General features: G+C 35.2%; 1 protein-coding gene across 1 annotated transcript in view; it reads right to left on the reverse strand.

Annotated features, from left to right (window-relative positions):
- CPED1 (cadherin like and PC-esterase domain containing 1) overlaps positions 1-18,904 on the reverse strand; it is a 250,065-nt gene that overhangs the window by 154,473 nt on the left and 76,688 nt on the right. The window contains exons 6-7 of the mRNA XM_081282994.1: positions 4,203-4,332; positions 2,720-2,888 (exon numbers count right to left, since the gene is read on the reverse strand). Coding sequence (XP_081139120.1) covers positions 2,720-2,888; positions 4,203-4,332 — 299 coding nt within the window. The remainder of the gene's footprint in view (positions 1-2,719; positions 2,889-4,202; positions 4,333-18,904) is intronic.

The following is an 18,904-nucleotide window of genomic DNA, read 5'->3' on the forward strand; positions in this document are numbered from 1 at the left end:
AGAAGCAGTAAGTCCTAATAATTGGCTTGTACCTTCTTAAGTTGGGACATCCATCTTCTCTCATCCCCTGGCTCCTCAGGCCTTTGGGATCAGACTGAATTATACTACTAACTTTCCTGTTCCCCAGCTTATAGATCATAGGACTTCTGCCTCCATGAGTGAATAAGTGAATGCCCAAAATAAATCTCCATAGGCAAAATAGGCTTCTTATGTATATAATTGTACTCATATTATCTATTATTATATATGTAACATGTATAATGTGTTGGTTCTGTTTCTCTGGAAAACTGTAACTAATACAACATTCTTAAATGTTTATGAGGAAGGAAATAAATGTTTACAACCTAGTTATCCTAATCTTGAAAATTACAAAATAAAGAAGAAAAACGTTACCCACCAGGCATTAAGACATACCTACACGGCCAAGATAGCATAAGCAGGTGGACCAAGTGAGACAAAATAACCCAGAGGCAGCTCCATGTAAGTATATGAACTTACACAATAAATGTGACATTAGATTCATGGGAGAAGGTGAGTTTTAACCCACAGTTGGGAGAATTGGTCAGGATATAGTGAAAGAAAAATGAATCAAAGATGAACTCTCTTAATTAAACACTTGTATCTTCAGGAAAAAATTATAAAGACGATGTCAAAGCATGTCATTGTGATCTAGACATAAGAAAGTATTTCTAAAACTATATCCTAAAGCACAAACCATGAAGAAAAATTAATTTGATTAATCAACAACAGACATTGTGGATAAAGTCGGCAAGATATATGACAAGTTGAGCTATTTGCAAAAGTATGATGTAACCTCTCATCTGTCAAACTGGCAAAATGAGGACTGGAAAGGGCCAAGTGTTGACCAAGCTTTAGGGATATGGAAACTAATGATGAGATAGAGACTGAAGCAGGCAATCTGGAAGGCAAGCTGACATCATTTAAATCTATCCAAACGGGGCCACAGCCTGTCATCCAGTAATTCACTGCTGAGTATATATTTGCAAGAAAATCTTATGCAGCTCCATAAAAAGTCATATACAATGACTTTTACACTTTAAGCATTATTTGGTTTAACCCAAAATTGGAACAGTCAGTTTATCTATTAATAGAAGAGTGGGTAGACAGACTGTAATGGAAAACACACCAAGAAATACCGTCAATCAGTGAAAAGATAGCTCTGAAGATGGACAACATGCATGATCACTTCCTAAAAATATGTAGTGCTGAATATAAAAAAAAATGCTAGAAAAAGAAAAAAATTCCTAACACAATACAGAAGTCTTGTCCAGAGTGACATAGGGATTTTGATCAGTGCTCAGATATTTGTTGAATAATGTGACGTGATTTTAGGTACGTAATTCTCATCTCTCTGTGCCTAAATTCCAACTATGAGGTTGAACTTGTGAAGTCAAAACATTTTGTAGGTTAAAAAGAGACCTAATATCTAGTTTCATATCATTTATCCTAATAACTCAGAAAAATGGAAATAATTAATGGTACGTAGGTGAATATGAACAGCTACTGTAAAGACTTGCAGGGCAGATGACATGAAAGAACTCAAATTAGATTCTGGACTAACTGAAAGCCACAGTTGTTGATATAATGGAGATAGGATGTTTGTTTTGAAAACAAATAAAACAACTTTAAGAACTTAGGTCAATACTCTTTCTAAAATGTCAGCTATTTATTTTATTAATCTATATAACATCTACATCAATTCATCAATTATCATACTGATATGGTTTTGAAAATATTTAAGTAGCTCACTTACAATTTTCATTATTGGAATGCTTTACAGAATTAAATATGCAATTTTATGTAAGATGTATTCTTCTCATTTGTTTGTTTTTGATATTGTGGATTGAACCCAGGGGCAGCTTACAATGGGCCACATCCACAGCTCATTTTTATTTTTATTTTGAGTCAGGGTCTCACTAAGTTGCTGAGGCTGGCTTTGAACTTGTGATCCTCCTGTCTGAGCCTTCCAAGTCACTGGCTATATGATAAATCATGATAAAGAAATCAAATTCAGTCTTTTTTTAAAAAAAATCTCTTAAAATCACAGGCACTTTTGTTTCTTTCTATTACTACTTATTTAAAATAAAAATTCCTTAAATTTGATCGAATATGTTTTCACAAGACCTTATCTCTACCCAACTTCATCCAACCTACCTTTTGTAACTAAAGTTTTGGGAGTTATTATTAAGTTCTTCCCTAAGAACTTCCTCATTATCTCTTACAGCATGGCTTGCTACATTTGACACACTTGAGAACTGTATTTTTAACTCAGCAAATATTCCATATTGACTGATGTAATGAAATACTCATTATGCTTTCTATGGATGAAGCAAAAAAGCATAAGGGAAAAATTATATTTTTAATTGTTGCATTGATTATATTTTTCTTGAATAAGTAGAAATTCAAGAAAAATATAGTACAGCCAAAAACACTTTGTAACAGGTCAAAGAATTAAACTAAAATAAGATAAGGAAAAAAAAAGATGTAGCCTTTGTGATCCCTAGTGAATTAAGCTATTTCCAGTTTATTTTTGAACCAGCACCTATTAAATGAAAATCTCTGCTTGCAGCAATAAAAAGATGCAATCTTTGTTCAAAGGGATTTGATAACCATAAAGGTCGCAGAATAGCAGCCCAACGCACTTTACTTATCCCTGGTGTACTGTGTGTGACAAAAACAGCTTCACCAGAGATTTTACCTTGACAGTGAAACGTTTTTTCTTTGGTGGACTCCACACCGTGCCCGTTGAATGAATGAATGCACGCAAAGGGGTTAGAGATGTCACCAGTACATATGCTTTCAGAATCACAGATAGATCCTCAGCTCTAAAGATTGTTTCATGGGGAGCAAGGACTGTTGTTTGATTCCTAAAAAAAAATAAAACAAGATAGTTAGTGCCCATAATTTAGGGTTGAGTCGTAATGTGTACATTGCTAAAAGCTTTGTGAACCACTTCTATCTGTTGGACCAGCCCTCAGTGTGTGGGTTTCCTTAAAGAATTTCAACTGCGTAATTAGCTTCACCACCAGAGGGTGCACAGGTACAAAGAGAAGAGATCAAGTTGGTGAATTCTCCACTGCAGATTTAATCAAAAGATGCTTAAAAAGAAAAGAAGGTATGAATATAGATTTAAAGATTTCTAAAATTTAAATTATTCACACTGCCCATGACCTCATATTCATGGTACTATCACAACTTATGCGATATAACTTACATTCTGGGCATAGTGAAATGCTTGCTAGGAAGGCTGGAAGGCTTTCTTGTACTACTGTGTACCTTTGCTTTATATTTTTCCTCTCCATAAAAAGTGTCAAGTTTTTCAGTAGTGGAAAAGCCACCATCTAAAAGACAAAATAACTCTTCCCACTAGTTCAGTTCTGTTCTTCATCCCCAATAATAAAAGGTCAACTGAAAAGATGAAATATTCAGGGAACAGTTCAGTGTACAGAAGAAAATAACATTAATTTAATGTTTTTATGATAAAACAGATATGTTTTCATCATAAATAGTACAAGAATGTATAACTAGTTTGTTTGGTTTTTTGCACCATGTTTCCCTGATCTCCATTTGATCAATGAAAAGATTGTGCTTCTTAACATTTGAAGTCTAGGTAAGCAAAGGAATTATACAATTTTCAATAAATATCATTAACTCCTGAAATACTACTTAATAATTATAAAATTAAATTATAGAATTTTATTCACATCTTGGGTAAAATAATTAAAATCCTTAATTTCTCTACGTTCTAAAATGCCTTCCTGAATGTACCCTTGACAACTTGACATCTTATAGGTTATTTCTTAAAGACTGGGAATGATTAAAAGTAATTAATAAATAGGAAAAATGCATTCAGCCATACTCATAGGATAAGGCAATGTCATCTGAGTACAAAGTTAAAATTTTATAGTTTCACATTGTCAAGGTTTTAAATTCAATTTACATTAATGTAACTTACCAGATGAAAGTCCAATTTACCCAAATATTTATTCTATAGCAGGAGAAATTTAAATGTGTCTAGAAAAAAGTCAATGATGACATTCTTTATTAAGAAGGGAGCCCTGAAAATTTATGTAACAGAACCTAGTAATTCAAAGATGCAATCCGCCTCCACCTCCCTCTGGGCTTCTTTCTTGTCTCCTAAAATGCTTGTTGGATAGAACAATTCAAAATGTTCAGCTTACAGCTGTTCATGTCGCCCGTCCCATGGTTTCCACATATGTGGCTTTTCTGTTTTTAAAAGATGACTTGAAGTACTTGGCTGTTGTACTCCCTGATCCAGACACACAGAGGGACTCACTGGAAGTCTCAATTCTGGAAAGATTCAAAAGAGCAGAAGATAATCAGTCATTCTATGATTCTTTTTTAGAACTGCTTCCAAAATAGAGGATGTTGTGTTAAACAGGGTCCATGGGAGATATACAACCATTTCTCCTTACATTCTGAATTCAAGCTGGGTCTATGAAGTATGTTGTTCAAATAGGACTTTGTTTTGTAGCATGTTCTTTCACCAGGGACTAAGAAAACGATTGCAATAGCTGATTTAAAATTCTCTTGCTCAGAAGTTGAGGTAACTTTGATGTCTCTAACTGCCCAACCCCACACTGACCTATCTACCATACAGCTAAGGGGTGAACTCTCAATTTAAGGAAGGCAGCTGTAGGAGCTGAATTTTGTTTGCAGTGTGAATATTTCATAGAAAACTTGAGTTGACTTCCTGACAACACAATGCTTCATATGCTAACATTTGTCATGCTTCATGACCTTGGAAACCTCAATAGTCCTTGTTTTGTAAGATATAAATTATTAGGTTTTTGAGTATATGAAAACAAAGAAGAATAACTTACTTAAGAACACTCAAATTGATATGTTTTAAAAAGTAAAAGAATTGCATATACATACTTAGAAAACTCAAATTTTATAGAAAGCTATCATGTAAAATGAAAAATCATCTTCCAGTCCACTGCCATCTAGGAATACCTTCAGCCAAAAGCCAATGCTTATATATTAACTTTTTAAATTTAAATAAGCACAACGGGTCACCCACATTTGCTTCTCCTACATATAAACTGATGTGACTGATATAAATATCAGCATACCCACATAAAACTATATAACTAAAATAATCCAGAAGACAAATCATCATGGCCTATGTCTCACATTTCCCCATTTATTCACTGTGCATCCTTTCATATCAGTGTATGTTGAATTACCCCATACACACTTCTTATTTAGCTTAGGGTGTTCCATTAAATGAATATACATTTATCCAATCCCCTTTTGCTGTGTATTTAGATTATTTTTGTAATGTTTTTCTTTTGCTATTTCAAGAATACTGTGATGAACTTTGGTGAACTTTTGCAAGTTTATCTAGGGGCAGATTCTTCTGGGCATGTGTAATTGTCGGTTCAATGAGTAAATGCATTGTATATTTGTTACACATTACCAAATTGCCTTCCAAAAAGCTTGCTTCAATTTACACTGTCTCTCAGAGTGTATGAGAGTTTTTGTTCTTCACTCACAGGTCACAGTGCTTTATTTTTCAATCAAATAATTTATCTCTCAAAGTGAAACATAGCCTTTAAATTATTTTCCCCCTGTGCACATTTTATCAATACTAACAAGTCTAATTTATTTTTTTATTTTTTATATATATATATATATATATATATATATATATATATATATATATATATTTATTCTTTTAGTTTTCAGCGGACACAACATCTTTGTTTGTATGTGGTGCTGAGGATCGAACCCGGGCCGCACGCATGCCAGGCAAGCGTGCTACCGCTTGAGCCACATCCCCAGCCCCCTAACAAGTCTAATTTAAAACACTTCACACTCTTAAGTAAAAGTCAGCAGAAGTCAAGCTGTTCGATGTATTCCCATATCTCGTTATTTAGCACAGTGTGATCTTGCTCAAAAAACAATAACTAACTTGTAAGCCTTCCTTATTAATGAAGTTCCAATAAATCAAAATAAAGAAAATATTCAAATTGCTTTGTTTTTGAAGGTGACAAATGAAGAGCCATTAAGATAATTTGTTCTCTTGAGAATCACAACTTTTAGAAAATTAAATGTTTATATAACCTTTATATTTGCTGAAAGAAAACGAAGGTTCTTAATTAAAATTTTACTAAGTAGACTTATTTCTTTAGAAATTATTACTAGGAAAACATAGCATTTCTCTAGAAGAGTTTATTTGTAGCCTTCTTTGGTATAGTATGAGAATGGTATAATATACTCTGATTTCCCTTGACCCTTGCTACCAGGAAGCACATCAATTTGAAGCCCAATCATGGCTGATTTTTTAAAAAAAAATTTATATATGTTTTTAGATATTTTTTTTAGATATGTTCACTGGGACAGTACCCTTTCACCAGGGTAGCACCTCAACAGCTTGAAAGAAGTAGTCAAAAATATGGCAAAAGAATAAACAATTTTATGTAACTTTTGTCTGGTTTAGCTCAAGTAGAGGAGCCTATGACAAGAAGTCAAAGGAGTCCAGCACAGGAATTGCCAAGAATAAGTCTGATTTCCACATCTACCCCTGAAACTAATTGAACAATGCAACTATATATAGATTTATATAATTATCCTTATTTGTTTATTTATACTATATGAATAAATTTTAGATTTCCCATCATGTTATCCTTGACTTGGCGGTGGTTATATTTTTTAATTCTTAGGAAAAAAAAAACACCTTTGGCATTAGTTATGCTTTCACATATAAAACTATCCCCACTCCACTTGATTATGGAAATAAACTCTATTGATATATAGAGACGCTCTAACTGTATTTTACATAAGTTTATAAATAATTGTGGGAACAATTAAGGTCCTGGATTATTATTTAATAGAATCAAAGATTTATCTAGAGGCACTCTCTTTTTTTTGGGGTGGCCTGTCTACCAAAGGCTCTCTCAATAATCCATTCCAGTCCACTTTTTTTTTTTCCTGTCCCATTCCCCTTCTCCCTAACCTCTTGACACACTCCAAGAACCTAGAAATCTTCTACGAATGATGCTCAAATTAGCTTCTTTTCCTGGAAGGAACTTGGGAGCGGAGGCTCTAGGACACAGATCATCTTCGAAATAGCTTTTCTCATTCATGAACACACACTGGTTAACATCTTTAGGAAGCAATTAAATGTGAAGGGCCTCACATGCATCTTTAGGGCTTTTCTGCCCTACAATATGAAGACTGAATGTATAATAGATTCGGATGTGAAATGCCACATGGTGAATAGTGCTATACTTTTATTTATTGCCTACTCTTAGCTTATTTCAGAGAGCACTGAAGCCTGCAACTTCACTGATCGCCTGGAGTAAAAATGAACAATTTGTTAGGGATGCATGAAGACTGTTTTTCATGCCTTTTAATATGTAGCTAGCTATGTACTGAGTGCCTACAGACTGCATGCAGTTGCATGAAAAGGAAGATAGAAACAGAACTGAAACTCCTGGATTATCAGTTCCATTCTTGCCAATCAACACTTACTGGGCTCATGACATTGTTAAGGAGCTTTCTAGAATCAGAATATGATTCCCATGAATCTGTTAAACTTTCCACATCACTGAACACAATGTTGACACATAATAGATGCTCAGTCAATGTTTGTTCTAGCAATAAACCAGTTTGGGGGGAGTTTAATCCAACATGTGTTTAGAGACCAAAATGTTATTCTAGTGAATTTAAAATATTTTCTTCGGTTAATTATTCTTGTCCTACATAGCACATGATTATATATACCACAGGCAAAAACGAAACACTAGAAAACACTTGTACTAGCAAAGATTACTTGTCAATTTTATATTGCATCTGATTTAATGTTTTGCCCCTAAACTAATAATTAATATGAAAATAATAGTAAAAGCATAATTATATTTCACAAATGTTTGGATATTGCCTTGAATTTCGTGTTAAGAAACTAAACTTAGCCAGTATTTTCTTATTTTAAAATGTCTAATAATATTAAAGGCCTCAAAAACAATTAACAATTATTTTTTAGAACAGCAGTATAAATAAGCACTGTTTATAAGTATATTGTTATTCCTACCTAAGAGCATTGACAAATCTCAATACAAAACTTAAAAGTATAAATGTTATTCAAATATAAATTCAGAACACACATGCATAGCAGATATAACCTCATATATACACAAACTGAAGTTATATCTAGAACAATTTGATCATAGATGTGAGAGGGTTGTCAAGCAAGAGCTATGGCTACAGGCAGAGGAACACAGCTCCTTCAAAACCAGAGTCCAGCAGGAAAGGAATGGGGAATAGCTATCCCCAAGTTGTCTCCTCCTATGCTTGATTTCTTCTAGAGTCAGAGGACAAGGAGCTCACATTGATGCAGTCTAGGCAGGATAGCCTCCTAGAAAAGGGTCTACAGGCAATCCCGAAGGGCAAATGGAGAATATCCAGCACAAACTCAATTCTTGGAAAATATGAGTGTGGGCTATAATCCTCTCCTTATTAGCTACATGTCTTGGAGAAGCAAGTGTGTGTGTGTGTGTGTGTGTGTGTGTGTGTGTGTGTGCAGGAAAAGTTAGCCTACACTGAACCATATGAAATTTCCTCTTGTTACGTAAACAATGCTTGAACGTTGATCAGATATCAGTAATTTCATAATGTTCAATGTACTTTTTTTGTTTTACTACACCTGGTGCCCACTGAGGGAGAAGCAACACACATATACTACCCTTGAAAGAAGGTTCCATGTCAATGATAGGAATGACAAGGATAAGACCATGATGTCACACAATGAGTGTTTATGGCCTATGCTCTGGAAACACATGATGGGAGGCATAGTCAAAGTTCTGTCACCTCCTAGAGAGAAAAAAATACCTTTTCCTCTTGATCTGTTTCCTTCTTTGTATGATGATAAAAAACTACAGCAGCACATGGGGTGCTGTACAACTATGGCTGAAGGAATAACTAGTTGATGTCTAGGGTCATTTACAAGTCTAATTTTCTGTGACTCCAAGTGCAAAGATATCATTCTTAATATATGCTATTATGACTTAATGGGGAAGATAATAGTGTACTCAATTTCTTTTTACCCAGATAACCAGAGATGTATTCATTGATGTATGTACTGATCTCAGAAAAAGGGAATATAGAAATATAAATAATGAGCAAGCCAAGTATCGAAAAGTTTTACTAGGATATGTACACCTACATTTATTGTTCAGACACAAGATATATGTATAATATGGGAGGGCTTGGTGTCTCTCTCACCTCAATGTGGTGTTCCTTAGATTGGCATGGCATACCATATCCACATTGGGATGCTTTAATGGCAGTCTGGCAGACCTGAGAAGCAGGCATGAATCAACATCTCAAAGATCAATTATCTAAGACCTAGATACCTCACAATGACAAAGATTTCTGGGACCATGGAGAGCATATGAAACCACAGAAGAAAGGGTCACCAGCGATAGCCAAGAGAAAGGTTGCCTTTTATGAGGATATTCTGAAAGGGTTGAACTTGGGCCCAAAGTGTCATTTGTTTTACCAAACAGACTGAATATGGTCTAAGAAAACATGGGAAAAAATAATAAAGGTGCATATTCTTTTTCAGTCAACATGTTGTACATAGTCATTAACCAATATTATATTCAAAAATATTTTATATTGGGCTGGGGATGTGGCTCAAGCGGTAGCGGGCTCGCCTGGCATACGTTCGCCTGGCCCGGGTTCGATCCTCAGCACCACATACAGACAAAGATGTTGTGTCTGCCGAAAACTGAAAAATAAATATTAAAAAAATTCTCTCTCTCTCTCTCTCTCTCTCTCTCTCTCTCTCTCTCTCTCTCTCTAAAAAATATTTTATAAATCACATTACAAATAACATTTATTTTTAAAATCTTGACTTTTAATGACTATCAATTCATCGGTGTGGCTATCGGTCAATACCTTAGCCTTTCTTAGCTTACTATCTTTATCTGGAAAATTAGAATAATAGTAATAATAAGAATCAATCTCTTATGGATTCTGACAAAGATATCAAACAAATTCCCTTAAAGTGCTTTTCCCAGTACTTTGCTCAGATTTAGTGCTCAAAGAGCATTAAGTAGATACTACTAGTGGCAGGTTAGTAGAATTATTTTCTCTAACTTAGAAGTCCTATTTCTAACTTTAAAAACTTAAAACTAGAGCAAAACTGCTGTTCCCTTTGATTTACTTAACAATAAGAGGTTCCCATTAGGCCTTCTTTGATGTGATTCTTAAACATCTGGCATTTGACATTAGTCTCTTAAGAACAAAACAAGAAATATGTGTGATTAGGACAAGTGTATAGACCCAAACTAAAATGGTTACTTTACTTAGAAACAGACTGTAAAGACACACTCCTCACTTTATGTGACTTTCCTTGGGTTTGGCAAGCCAGTATCCCAATAAAGCAGTTCAGTTCCTGTTCTACTTCAATTATTTCAAGAAATTCTGTATTAGGTTCTGTGGATGGAGCAAGCCTAGGACTAGCCTGGTTACTACAATATTCAAGTCTGTTCCTCTGTATTTTATTCAAGGAGAGACATCTTTTCAAATACAAAACAGAGCTAGCTCTTAATCAACATATTCCTTGGTAATTTTTTACTTTCATTTTATGCAAAGAGCATTGGCCGGATAGATACACAAAACACATAAAGGTAGTATTAATACATAATTCCAACATAACTCAGGCAACTTACAATTAATTTCTGAAGATCTGACATTATTGATTTATGACCTAGGTGTCTTAGGTATCATAATTTCTTCTCTATAGTTACACAATATCTTTTATATACTCTTACTGTATGGGGTACACATCAAACGACAAGTACAAATAGTATAGTATTTCAATGCAGTACTCTTTTAGGGAAAAAGACTAACTTGTTTGTTATAGGAAATACGATGTGCTCCATATCCTGATATAAGTGGAGACACAATTTGACCTATAAAAACGACCAGATCAAAGACATTGCAATGCATAGCAATGTGTTTTAAAGGGATAGTCATCGTATAAAATTCCCACCAACTAACTGATCCATCAGTCAAACGCCTATTGAGCACTCAGTAAATGCAAGCCATAAATGCTCTCCTCCTGGGCTTTTCAGTAGAAGTGTCAAACTCATGCAATTCTACAAAAACAATTTTCCCCATGGACTGTTCTATGTTTTGACCATGACAACATAAGGTCCTTGAATTCTGCTCATTTTCCTTGGTAATAAAAGCTATGTCTAGACTACTACTTCAATTTTCTTGCCCTATGATTTTACTGCAATGACCAAACAGCATGAAAGATTGTTTTATTACTTTATGGCAGCTTAATTTTCCTTTGATGCTTTCCTGCATGAATTTTACAGAGGAAAAGAAATTTTTTTAAAAAAGGAAAAATGCTTGATTACTTCAGCAAGGCCCAAGATGAATAATTTGATATAAATTAATGAGCATCATTAATAACAATTTGAAACACAACTTCCAACAAATATTAATACACAGACTGCAACAAATATGACAATAAAATAGTTACCTAAGCCCACCCACAGTGAAAATAAGTTAATCACTTGATTCATATTAAACTTTTTTCTCGGGAACATTTTCTGGATGAAACCAAGAAATATTATTAATATAATTTATATCAGAATAATTAATGACTTACTAGAATTCTATAACAGTGACTCAAAATTCTTTTTAAATACATTGAAGTCAATCCTGATTTAAATGTAAAATACAGTCACTGGAGGTCATTGCCCTTGTTTAAATTAAACTACACATTAACTTATTTCTTCTTAAATGATGACTTCACGGGGCTTCTCAAGCTACCATTTTTACACCACATCTTTAGTACAGAAAATTGTGCACAGTATTGTTGCCAATTTGCTCATCTCCTTCTGCATTATTTACAAATAAATGGATTACATTTGAGCCAACCACTTATTTAAAATATCAGAATTTTCATAATATGTAATTCATAAATTGAGTGAGGTAAGAATATAGAACATACAGATTCTAGAGCCAGTTGCCAAAATTAAATCTGATGAGGGCCAGAGATTCAAATGCCAAAAATAGGCCAGGAACATCTGACTATATCAGAAAATGTTTTTGGTTCAGAGACTGAGCAAATATATTATTACTGAACCATCCTGTCCTGAGATTTCTTTCTCTCCAGTTGACCAGCAATATGATTGGACTCTGTGGGGTTAGGTTTGGCAGAGTGGCACTATCACACAGGAGTCCAATTCTAACAGATTGAGGACACCAGGGCATGCATCAGAAGTCAGGCGCAATCTGATGAGATTTGAAATGGTGTCTCGGTTTTCAACCTTAGTTAGTTGAGCGGATCATTAGCCAAGTGCCTCTGACCTAGTTTATGTCTCATAAATGACTAAAGAATTAACCAATTAATTGAACCCAAAGAGTTGGGGCCTTTGTATCTGAAGGCCTAAATGACAACTGGTTCTTAAAATTGTTAATTAGGTGTTAAATTATTGAATTATTTCTTCCTGTTCTTGTTTGGATTTTAACCTCTACAGCTTACCTGTTTCTTTTTCAGGTACAATTTAGGCCATGGCATTGAATTCTGATGAATACTTCTATAAGGATATTCTTTAATTTTTTTTTCAGACATCTGTCATCTTTTTACCACCAAGAAGCTTTTAGCATATATATGAATTATATAATATTTATGTACACACATTATATATATGTATATATATATATATATATATATATATATATATATATATATATATATACACACACACACATACATATACATAAAAAAAAATTTTCCAGGTATTTTATGTACTCCAACCCTGACTTTAGGGTTTTGACAGCAGCATGTTGTGTGTCCCTGTGTAGAAATTCTAGACTTGAACTTCCTATTCTAAACTGCTTCTTAGATGCCTTAGAACAGGAAGATAAGAAATCATTTGTATCTTGCTACTTAATATCAAATGCACTAAATGTCTTAGGGAAAATACTTTGTGACACCAAAGAGCATTAGAATCATTTTCAGTAAATTGGGCATGTGTAGTCCTTGCTTCAAAAATTCTGTGAGCTCTGGCATCACCCAGGTTTAAAGTCACTAAATAACCACTCAAAGTCTGTTGTTTGGGACTGCGTAAACCCAGCCACTGGAGTTGGATTTAAAAACTTGAATTGCAAGTAGTAGAAAGTATTCAAGTTAGCTGGCAACAGTGAAAATAAAATATCAAAGCCCCAGTTTTCCTCTCTTCCTTTCCCATCTAAGGAAGATGGATACATATTATATGGAAACCAAGTCTTTGTTATTTTATTTGGGGTAGTAGGAGAAAATCAAATGCTTGATTAATCTCTATAAGTGAGCTGGAGAAAGGAGTGCACCAAGAGCCCAAAGAGGAGAGAGGTTGGGCAGGATGGCATTTGGTAAAACAAACAGAATTGGGCAGGAAATTTATTGTGTGATGAGTAAGACAAATTATTGTCTGTAACCCCTCATATGGCCCCCCGCCAAAAAAACAAATACTATTTAAAATTTCAAACTACTCTTCAGGCTTTTGGAGTCAGATGTGCTGTTGCTGGAAGGGGATGTTTTCATTTGTTTGTTAATTTGTTTGTTTATCAAAATATGATGCTCGGCTTTCTCAGAGGGTCCTTTCTGCCTGGGTCCTCTGCCATGCTGCTGGCCTAGTCCCATTGGGTTTGAGGTGGGGTTCTTTCTGCCTGAACCTTTGCTGTTGCGCCTTCTGTGGGACAAATGGTACGGTCACTGTGGGGCACAGGAGGCAACTGGCAGACTTAGAAAAAACACACAAAATTTCTAGAAGGAGCAAGGCTAAACTCAAGAGTGTTCATTCAATTTCATGGATCTAGAGTGAAAAGTAACAAAAGTTCACAGCCACCATTATCCACCAAATGATTTGTAATTCAGGTTTTCATGGCTGTTCTTCAAAAATCCCTCACCTAATCTCCAACTTGCAGCTAACTCTGATTTCCCAGAGCATATTATTCTTCACTCAACCTTTCTTTCCATTCCCTAAATCTGGTTTTTCATTCCCAAATTACTTAAAACATCCAGTCTCTGTCAGCCCTTGGAGTTTTGAGTTGACATTAGGACATGTTTCAGACAAGAAATTCTCAAAATTGACTTCAGACTCTAGTTTTGTTTTTTTTCTTTCTTTCTTTCCAGTTTTACTTTTCCCTATGAGCCACATTCTAAATGATCAAGGGCTTTTCATCCACCAACAGTTTAAAATGTTGTTTAAATAGCTTACAAAAAGCAAAACACCCTATTAAAATCTGTCCAACATGTAAAACTTCCTTCAATTAAGAGCTCAGAGAGCACCTGGCACATTTCTCATTTTGTAGATTTACTAATAAATTGTGTAATTGGAAAAATTTAAACATTGTTTTGTGGGTGGTACCTTGCATTTTACAGCCTGTTATGAATAGAGTTGAAAGTTCTTTCCTTTAAATGACACAAAAGTGTTCTAAAATTGGCTGTGGACTGACTCACACTGGACTGTGACAAGGAATATAGAAACAGAAACATTACAAAACACCAGACTGAAGACGACAAATTAGGCATAAGCAGTTTACTTAAGCACGTCATCTCTCCCCACTCATTCCTTACTCTGTATTTAGATTCAGAGTAAACTTTCCTGCTTCTGCAATATTTGGAACACAAAGATAGAAATAATGATGGCTTTATATTCAGAGGGTAAATACATCCTTGTATCCCAACTCTGCTTATGAGAAACACTTCAGGTCTGGTTATGACATTGTTGGAACTCGGTAATATGAAACACGCTACCATGAACACCCAAAAATAGAAAGAGAAAGAAAAAAAGCGCCTGTTTTTCTTTTTTAACTCTGTGATCAATGAGAAATGGTGAGGTGCTATCTGGTTATTATTTACTCCTGTGGTAGAGTGTTAGTGTGAAGCTAATTTCTGTTCCACCAGCAGGCTGCTGTGTCTGGCCTTGACTGGAAGAACTGTGCGTGAGAACTGGTAGCAAAGAATCAATCTGTCCTAAATCAAAAAGAGGTGGATGGCAAGAGAATCCCAAGATAACAGAATGACATGAATAAGGAGGGCAGCTTTGAATGTATTGTTTTATATTCCATAGACTCTATTTCTCTCCAAGTTTTATGTCAAAAGCTAAAACAACAGTAAAAAAAGTTTTCATATTGTCTGTAAAGTTTTCAAATTAATGTTGGAAGTATAATATCATACTCTAAAATAAAATAAAGAAGGTTCTGCCTGCTGAAGTGAAGAAGACAATTTATTTTTTATTTATTCAAGTTTTGGAAAATACAAAGAGATTCTCAGGCCATGGGCAGGACAATGACTGGTATGATGGGCTGTGGCTCCAACAGCTTCAGCAGCAGCAAGGGGAGAAGCAGACACAATATGGACCTCAGCATCCCTGACATTGAACATGGCACCTTAGTCATAGATGTGGCCAGATGCAGCAACAGCCTCCACCATTGTGGGGAGGGACCAGTGATGTGCAGCAGATACCACAGGCATCAGAGTAGAAATGAATAGTGAATGCCAGGTAATGGGAGAACTGTACTCCTGAGCACACAGTATACACCTTCTAAGACAAAGGGAGTATTTGGAGGCATCACAATGATTAGGAATGCGATTGAAATTTAATGGATGAGGGCCATAAATGTTAGATGTATGCCTTGTGTAATAAATCTGATATTTGTTTGAAATGCATTGGTGAGGTAGAAAAGTCCAGCATCTATTTAGTTAGGTGTCCATTGTCATTGACCAATGCACATACCAAAATGGCTGCTACAATGTGAACAATCCCCTTGAGCAACGATGAGTTGTTCTTTATCCTGCAAAACTTGTAGTCGTCTCCTGTGACATTGGCATGGATAAAAGACTGATTGGTAATTATTTTAAATCAGACCTTGTCTTGAGTCTTGTCTTAACTTTATAAAAACTTATTTTTTCTCAATTTTAATATACATTAAATTTTTCAAGAAAATAATTCAATGGCCAAGGAAGAGAACAGTAATCTTTGTTTTATTGGTGACTTTCTCAAGAGTTGTTTACCATTTTGGAAAGGCACATCACCAACAGTAGCATTCCCACGGAATCTTAGTTTTCCCTATACTATCAGCACATCAGTCTGCATTTCTAGCTGTCATAATCATGGTGTTTCTAAATAGGAGTGGAAACATTAGAGTACTATTATCCTCTGGTGTCATCATGCATAAAGACTTACATATTAAAGTGCATGTTGCTATATTATAAATTATTTTCCTAATTGTCCTTTATATTATAGTAGGATATTTTATTAGTCATTTTTGGTCACTATGACAAAACACTGAGAAAAACAATTTGAAGGAAGAAAAATTTATTTTGGCCCACAATTCCAGACATCTCAGTCCATGGTTGCTTGGCTCCATTGTTTCTAGGCCTGTAGTGAGGCAGTATATCATGGTAAAGCAGTGAGGCAGAGTTTAAAAAAAAAAAGTGCACATCTCACTGCAGCTGAGAAGGGGCACTGGAGTAGAAGGAGCTAGGGACCAATACATATGCATGCCCAGTAACCTACTTCCTCCAACTAGGTTCCACCTGCCACAGTTCCAATACCTCCCAATAGTTCATTCAGTTACCATTTATAAGACCATCAATGGAATAATACATTGATGAGATCAGAGTCTTCATAATTCAATAATTTCCTAAATGCCTCATTACTGTACTGGGGACCAAGACATCAACACATGAGCCTTTAGGAAACATTCAAGATCTTAGGAATCATTCAGGATCTAAACTTTAGCAGATATTATACTGATTTGTTAAAATTTGGTGTGTAGGTGATATATATATATATGTACGTGTGTGTGTGTGTGTGTGTGTGTGTGTGTGTGTGTGTGTGTGTGACTGCAGTATGCTGTTATTAAGTCCTTTGGGTATAGACCCAGGAGTGGGATAGCTGGATCAAATAGTGGTTCCATTCCAAGTTTTCCAAGGACTCTCCATACTGCTTTCCATATTGGCTGCTCCAATTTGCACTCCCACCAGCAATGTATGAGTGTGCCTTTTTCCCCCACATCCTCACCAACACTTATTATTGTTTGTATTCTTAATAGCTGCCATTCTGACTGGAATGAGATGAAATTTTAGAGTAGTTTTGATTTTAATTTCTCTAATTGCTAGAGATGTTGAACGTTTTTGCATATATTTGTTGATTGATTGTATATCTTCTTCTGAGAAATGTTGTTCAGTTCCTTTGCCCATTTATTGATTGGGATAATTGTGTGTGTGAGGGGGTTTGGTGTTAAGATTTTTGAGTTCTTTATATATCCTGGAGATTAGTGCTCTATCTGATGTGCTGTGGTAAAGATTTGTTTCCAAAATGTAAGCTCTTTCTTCACCCTCATTGATTGTTTCTTTTGCTGAAAAAGAAGCTTTTTAGTTTGAATCCATCCCATTTATTGATTCTTGATTTTAATTCTTGTGCTATAGGAGTCTTATTAAGGAAGTCAGGGCCTAATCCAACATGATGGAGATTTAGGTCTACTTTTTCTTCTATTAGACACAGGATCTCTGGTTCAATTCCTAGGTCCTTTGAGTTTTGGGCATGGTGATGGATATGGGTTTAATTTCATTTTGTTGAATATGGATTTCCAGTTTTCCCAGCACCATTTGTTGAAGAGACTATCTTTTCTTCAATGTATGTTTTTGGCACCTTTGTTAATATAAGATAACTGTAGTTAAGTGGGTTGGTCTCTGTGTACTCTATTCTGTACCATTGGTCTACCAGTCTGTTTTGATGCCAATACCATGCTGGTTTTGTTACTATTGTTCTGTAGTATAGTTTAAGGGCTAGTATATTAGTGCCACTGTTTTATTCTTCTTGCTAAGGATTATTTTAGCTCTTCTGGGTCTCTTATTTTTCCAGTTGAATTTCACGACTGCTTTTTCTATTACTACAAGAAATGTCATTGGGATTTTGATTGGCATTGCATTGAATCTGTATAATGCTCTTGGTAGTATGGTCATTTTGACAATATTAATTCTGCCTCTCCAAGAACAAGGTAAGGATAGAAGTTTTATTCCAGGTTACTGAGTCCTGAAAAACCTGGGTCCCACCAAACTACATTGAAGTGGTAGCTAATAATTATCAACTAATACTTACTGAACAATGAAACACAACACTGAACAATTATGAAATACTTACTGTATGAACTGTGCCAAATACAATAATACATTAACCTCATCTATTCTCTTAACAATTGTAGAAAACAGAATGATGATCATACCTATATTATAGACAGAAAACTGAGACATAGAGAAGGTAAGAAACTTGCCCAAGGACACTAGGCTATTATGTGACCAAGATGAGATTTACACATGGAACCTGGTTCTGTCTGCACCTACCACTATGCTCTATCAGTTGTGTAATCAGGTCACAGCAATTACCCATTCTGAAACCATTAACTGCACCAAAATCATGTATTTCCCATAAAACATAATTTGGCTCTCCTCACATTCATTAACCCACATTCTCAGATTGGTTGATTCTTTACAAACCAGCTTGGCAGAGAAATCAGTGAATTCTAAAGAATATCACAAAATCCTGCTATGATGGCCAGGAAAGCAGCTTCAGAAAGCAAGAACAACTAATTCTAGGCTTTTCCAAGTGACAAAAGGGGTGTCATCATCATTCTAATGGCCCAGACCTGAGGTAGGTGGCTGCACCCACATCTGACTCTCCCCCTACTGCAGACACATGACCACAGGGTAAGGTTTGTCATGGGAAATTTTTTATTCTGCCTAAGAAAATGTTGTAAATGGCTTGGGGAGTTTAGGCCAGAATAGGCACATCAGAAAAGGGGTAACAAGAGAGATTAGAAGGACCCTCAAGGGAGAGCCTGCTGG

Source organism: Spermophilus citellus (genome assembly GCF_964194105.1).
Source record: "Spermophilus citellus genome assembly, chromosome: 3".
NCBI classification, from domain to species: domain Eukaryota; kingdom Metazoa; phylum Chordata; class Mammalia; order Rodentia; family Sciuridae; genus Spermophilus; species Spermophilus citellus.